The sequence below is a fragment of the Microtus oregoni genome, unplaced genomic scaffold, assembly GCF_018167655.1.
Source record: "Microtus oregoni isolate MIOR12 unplaced genomic scaffold, Mior012 000054F_ref0000373, whole genome shotgun sequence".
NCBI classification, from domain to species: domain Eukaryota; kingdom Metazoa; phylum Chordata; class Mammalia; order Rodentia; family Cricetidae; genus Microtus; species Microtus oregoni.
This window is the reverse complement of record NW_024543830.1, coordinates 866,189-872,752: the sequence shown is the minus strand read 5'-3', so window position 1 is coordinate 872,752 and position 6,564 is coordinate 866,189. Positions and strand designations below refer to the sequence as shown.

The following is a 6,564-nucleotide window of genomic DNA, read 5'->3' as shown; positions in this document are numbered from 1 at the left end:
AGTCAAAAACACCAATGATAGCCTTTGCTGGAGAGGCTGTGGAGGAACGGGTACCCTCATCCATTGCTGGTGGGAAGGCAATCTTGTGCAACCACTGTGGAAGTCAGTGTTTCGGTTTCTCAGGAAATTCGGGATCAACTTACCCCTGGACCCAGCAATACCACTCCTGGGAATATACCCAAGAGATGCTATTTCATATGACAAAAGCATTTGTTCAACTATGTTCATAGCAGTATTATTTGTAATAGCCAGAACCTGGAAACAACCTAGATGCCCTTCAATGGAAGAATGGATGAAGAAAGTATGGAATATATACACGCTAGAGTACTACGCTGCGGTAAAAAACAATGACTTCTCGAATTTTGCATGCAAATGGATGGAAATAGAAAACACTATCCTGAGTGAGGTGTCCCAGACCCAAAAAGATGAACATGGAATGTACTCGCTCATAATTGTTTTCTCGCCATAAATAAGGGCCACGGAGTCTACAATAGGTGAACCTAAAGAAGCTAAGTAAGAAGGTGAACCCAAGGAAAAACATATAGTTATCCTCTTGGCTAAGGGAAGTAGACCAAGTTGCCGGGGAGAAAATTAGGATCTTGGGGGTGGGGTGGGATGGGGGTAAGGTGAGATGGGGAGAGAAAAGGTAGAAGGGAAGGAGGGGGGACTTGGGGAATCAGGAGAATTGGGATAAAGGAAAGGTGGATAGGGGAGCACGGAACCACAATTCTTAGTTAAGGGAGCCACTTTAGGGTGGGCAAGAGATTTGACCCTAGAGGGGCTCCCAAGTGCCCAAGATGAGGTTCCCAGTTAGTTCCTTGGGCAGCTGAGGATTGGGAACCTGAAATGACCCTATCCTAGAGCAATACTGACGAATATCTTGCATATCATCATAGAACCTTCATCTGGTGATGGATAGAGATAGAGACAGAGACCCACACATGAGCACTGGACTGAACTCCCAAGGTCCCAATGAGGAGCAGAAGGAGGGAGAACATGAGCAAAGAAGTCGGGACCACGAGGCGTGCACCCACCCACTGAGACAGTGGAGCTGATCTACTGGGAGCTCACCAAGGCCAGCTGAACTGTGACCGAAAAAGCATGGGATAAAACCGGACTCTCTGAACATGGCGAACAATGAGGGCTGATGAGACGCCAAGGACAATGGCACGGGGTTTTGATCCTACTTAATGTGCTGGCTTTGTGGAAGCCTAGCCAGTTTGGATGTTCACCTTCCTAGATATGGACGGAGTGGGGAGGACCTAGGACTTACCACAGGGCAGGGAACCCGGACTGCTCTGTGGACTTGAGAGGGAGGAGGAGAGGAGTGGGGGGAAGGGGAGAAGGGTGGGAGGAGGGGGAGAAGGGTGGGAGGAGGAGGAGGGAAATGGGAGGCTGGGAGGAGGTGGAAACTTGTTTTTTGTTTATGTTTTTTTTTCTTCTTTTCTTAATAAAAAAAAGAAAAAAAGAACAGAGTTAAGCATGGCTTTTTGGTAGCAGTATTTTGTCCAAGGGACTCTGTCTGGTACAAACAAGCAGAGGCATTATTTCTTTTTTATTTTTTTATTGATTTTTAATAGCTCTACATTTTTCTCTGCTCCACTCACTGCCTGTCTCCTTCCCCCTTCAGACCTCCACCAAGATCCCCGTACTCCCAATCTACTCAGGAGATCTTGCCTTTTCTACTTTCTACTTTCCATATAGATTAGATTTATGTAAGTCTCTCTTTGTGTCCTCATTGTTATCTAAGTTCTCTGGGATTGTGGTTTGTAGGCTGGTTGTCTTTGCTTTACATTTAAAAGCCACCTATAAGTGAGTACAAGTGATAATAGTCTTTCTGTGTCTGGGTTACCTAACTCAAAATAATGTTTTCTAGCTCCACCCATTTTCCTGCAAATTCAAGATGTAATTATTTTTTTCTGCTGTGAAGTGCTGCACTGTGTAAATGTACCACATTTTTCTTATCCTTTCTTTGGTTGAGGGGCATTTAGGTTGTATCCAGTTTCTGTCCATGACAAACAAACCTGCTATGATCATTGATAAGCACATGACCTTGTGGCACGATTGAGCATCCTTTGGATATATCCCCAAAAGTGGTATTATTGGGTCTTGAGGAAGCTTTTTTCCTTCTTTCCTGAGAAATTACCACACTGACATCCAAAGGGGTTGTGCCAGCTTGCATTCCCACCAGCAATGCAGAATTGTTCCCTTTTCGGCATAAGTTGTCATCAGTGTTTTTGATCTTGGCTATTCTTACAGGTCTAAGATGGAATCTCAGAGTTGGTTTGATTTGCCTTTTTCTGATGACTAAGGCAGTTGAACATTTCCTTAAGTGCCTTTCAGCCATTTTAGATTCCTCTGTTGAGAATTCTCTGTTTAGGTCTGTACTCCATTTTTTTTATTGGATTATGAGATCTTTTGGTGTCCAATTTCTTGAGTTCTTTGTATATTTTGTAGATCAAACCGCAGTCTAATGTGAGGTTAGTGACAATCTTTTCCCATTCTGTAGGCTGTCATTTTGTCTTGTTGACCATGTCCTTTGCTTTCCAGAAGTCTTTCAGTTTGAGGAGGTCCCATTTATTAATTGTTTCTCTCAGTGTCTGTGCTGCTGTGGTTATATTTAGGAAGTGGTTCCTTGTGTCAATGTATTCAAGTGTACCTCCCACTTTCGCTTCTATAAGGTTTTGTGTGGCTGGCTTTCTGTTGAGGTCTTTGATGCATTTGGACTTGAGATTTTTGCATGGTGCTAGATATGGGTCTATTTTCATTCTTCTACTTGTTGATATCCAGTTATGCCAGTACCACTTGTTAAATATGCTTTCTTTTTTCCATTTGATATTTTTTGCTTCTTTGTCAAAAATCAGGTGTTCAAAATGTGTGAATTGATATATGGGTCTTCTACTCGGTTCTATTGATCTCCTGTCTGTTCTTATGCCAATGCCAGGCTGTTTTCAGTACTGTAGCTCTGTATTAGAGTTTGAGAACAATTCTCTATAAGAACAAATCCAGTACTTGAGCCACAGGGAACTCTAGGTTCCCCATGAAAATCTGCTGTTCTCTTCAGGAGCATGCTCCTGGGAAACCCAGGCTGGCAATGTAAAGAATTTCTCTTACAAATGAGAGTCCTGCATTGTCTGCCCACCATCACTCAAATCACACATTGGAGGAAAGTGGTACCTGCCACCCTGACCTAAACCCAAATAGAAAAGAATCACTAATGTTATTAGTTACTCACCTGTAATACATTCCTAACTGAGGAACACAAAATTAGGAGATCAAAACCAATTGATTGATTTCTCCTGTCTTGAGGGATGAGTAGCATGGGAGCCAGACTTTCAGGAAAGCTAGGCTGGGTATTGTAAACAGAATTGAATCACTAAAGTGATGTTCCTGTCCTCTAGGCTTTGTGTGTCCCTACAGACATGATGAGCTCGAGACAGATAATAGATTTAGGGAGCATTCTACAGATCAAAATCTAAGGTGACAGGGAAGCATCTCAAAGTCCATTCTTCAGTAACTGTTGACAATATTCTGCACCCTTTAGAAACCAGAATACTCTCTCCCATTTAAGGTTCAGCATGGTAAGCACAGAAGTTCAAAGTTAAAGCACAGAACACTCGACCGAAGGGGAAAATTATGAGGTAATGAGATCTGAATCTCGGCAGTCTGATTGATGGAAATGAGAAGTAATTAGAATTTTCTCATAGCACACTCTTAAGTGGATCAGGAAGAGAGTATAAGGAGGATTAACTGAAGAAGACCAGAAAGACCACCAATAAATTTAGCGGAGCCATCCCAAGGACTGTGAGTTTGAATGGAATAAAAAGCAGGAAGGAAGACAGGCACTTTCAGAGAATCCTAACTGGCTCTACTTCCTGCCTCCTGATATGAATTCTTCAACCCTGACCTTTGCTGTGAACACTGACAGGGTAAGAAAAGCATCTCTTCCCAGATTGTGTGTATGTGAGGAATTCATATAACAAAATGAGAAGAGTAATACCAGCTGTGTAGGAATGGACACAATTCCCTTATTTATAAAGATTGACCCCAGTAAGCAAATTCACTTGGGATTCTTGTTCTTGGCTCCTGACTTGACTGCACCTGGAGTTAACTATAATCCTAACACAGAGGGCACGACTGAGAGAAATATTTTTGTTTAAGTTGAAGTAGGTACAGCACTTCACAGACACATTTTGGAGGCAGAAAAACATAAACATTTATCTCAAGACCAGAAGAACACACCTTTAATCCATATCTAGAGTCTGAAGGACACACCTCTAGCTGGGCCACGCCTTCTGCCTCCTGGGAGCCTATAAAAAACGTGAAGGAAGCAGTTGCTAATTGCCTGCTTGTCCTCACCTTGCAGCAAGACCATTCCTTCACTGGCATTAGAGAATTCTTAATCCCAATTCCAGCATAGATTGAGGACCAACCAGTCGGTACGTCTAACCTCCTGTACTGAGTAAGTACTGGATTCTTGGACTCTCCCTTCACAGGTAGCCTTTTTCAGATTAGCAGGACTTCAGCCCTATGTCATTCTAATGAATTCTTTTGTGTATATAGAGAGAGTCCTTGGGTATGTTTTGTTACACTAGAGTATGACTGTGCAAAATTTTGGATAAGTATATAAAATGCTGTAAATTATCAAACATTGTGTATGATTCTCAAAACTAGAATTCCATTGACTTAAGATTCAATCTAGAAAAAAAAGAAGTGCTAGAACAGTCCCTTGTAGCCTAGAATACCCACACTAGAAGTAGAATTGAAATCCGGATAATTTCAGAGACTCGAGTTTCCGGGCTCATAGGAGAGGGAACAGAAGAGAAACAAAAGCTAAAAATGTATATCATGTCTATTATTGTATCCTACAGGGCAAAAGAAGCCAAATACTAGTTTTTTTCATTTTAGATCCAGTTGAACCATCAAACTACCTCTAGGAGAAATGTCATGGGACACCATAGACAAGAACTGGGGCTATAAACAGTTCAACATCCAGAATTTCACCTGCAGGTGGACCATCCACAATTTCCGTTTTATTCTGGAGGAAATGAGGGACAGTATTAGAAGCCCAACTTTCTCAATAGGAGGCAATGACAAATGGTGTTTGAGAGTTCACCCTAAGGGGGTCGATGAAGAAAGCTCAGATTACCTGTCAGTTCACCTAGAGTTGCTGAGCTCTCCAAAGAGTCCCCTTACCATTCGGTTCAAGTTTTGGATTATAAATGCCAAAGGAGAAAAATATGAACCTGTGACTAGCCCAAAAGACATTAATTTCCTGCCAGGCTCCCAAAAGGGTTACAAAATGTTCATCCTTCGAGATTTCCTACTAGACCATTCTCAAGATCTTCTTCCTGAAGACAACTTCACCCTCCTTTGCATGGGGATCCTGGTCCCATACTCCTACAGTATCCCTGACGAAAGCAAGGAGCATAGAATCCAGGTTCCCAAAGGCCCATTAGGAGATGATCTAGGAGAGCTGTGGAAGAATTCAAGCTTCACAGACTGCTGCCTGGTGGTAGCTGGCCAGGAATTCCGGGCTCACAAGGCCATCTTAGCTGCTCGCTCTCCAGTTTTCAGAGCCATGTTTGAACGTGACACAGAGGAGAGCAGAAAGAATCGCATTGAGATTCATGACCTGAAACCTGAAGTCTTCAAGGCAATGATGGACTTCATTTACACCGGGAAGGAACCAGTCCTCCACAGCATGGCAGATGCTGTGCTTACAGCTGCTGACAAGTATGGCCTGGAGCGTTTGAAGGTCATGTGCGAGAGTGCCCTCTGCAGAGACCTCTCTGTGGAGAATGCTGCCCACACTCTCGTCCTGGCTGATCGCCACAGCACAGGGCAGCTGAAAACACAGGTGCTGAATTTTATTACAGCTCATGCTTCCGAGGTCTCTCAGACCGCAGGCTGGAAATTAATGGTGGATTCATGCCCCCACTTGTTGGCTGAAGCATACAGCTCCCTGGCTTCTGCTCAATGCAATCTCCTGGAGCCCCCTCTCAAACGTCTGAAGCAATCCCAGGAATCTGTCACCGGTACCCTACATGTGTATGCCAGAAGCAGTGATCAGTGTTGATACCGATGGCTCCTGGATAGACTATGGGGTACATGGAGCAATTACAGCAACTCTGGGGGATGATATAACGGTTTAGTTGTGCTTTGATACATTTATTAATGCCTTGAACATTGTAGTGGTGTATTATTTGTATTTTGAATACCAGAAGTAAAGCTAAAGCCACTGGAGATCAGACAATGATGACACACACCTTTAATCCCAGTATTTGTTTGACAGAGTAACATGGATCTCTGTGGGTTTAAAGGCACCTTAATCTAAACAAGATCAATGCAGTAACAAGTCCAGGTGGTGGTAGTTCACACCTTCCATCCTAGCCTAGGAAATCCCAGCATGAGAGGTAATATAAAATGGGATGATTGAGGCTTAATAATCTGCTTCTTCTCCAGTCACCCAGCCTTAAGACAGGAAAGACGTCTCTAGTGGCTTGGCTGCTTTGCTTTTCTGGTTGTCGGTTTGAACCCCAATATCTATCTCTACGTTTTTAT

The 6,564-nt window shown here is 43.1% G+C and overlaps 1 protein-coding gene across 1 annotated transcript; it reads left to right on the top strand.

Moving 5' to 3' along the window:
• The first annotated feature begins 431 nt into the window (after nucleotides 1–431).
• On the top strand, nucleotides 432–6,079 carry LOC121437772 (speckle-type POZ protein-like). Its single transcript, XM_041637847.1, has 2 exons — nucleotides 432–438; nucleotides 4,962–6,079. The coding sequence occupies exons 1-2, from the start codon at nucleotides 432–434 to the stop codon at nucleotides 6,077–6,079; spliced, it is 1,125 nt and encodes a 374-aa protein (XP_041493781.1).
• Nucleotides 6,080–6,564: the final 485 nt, after the last annotated feature.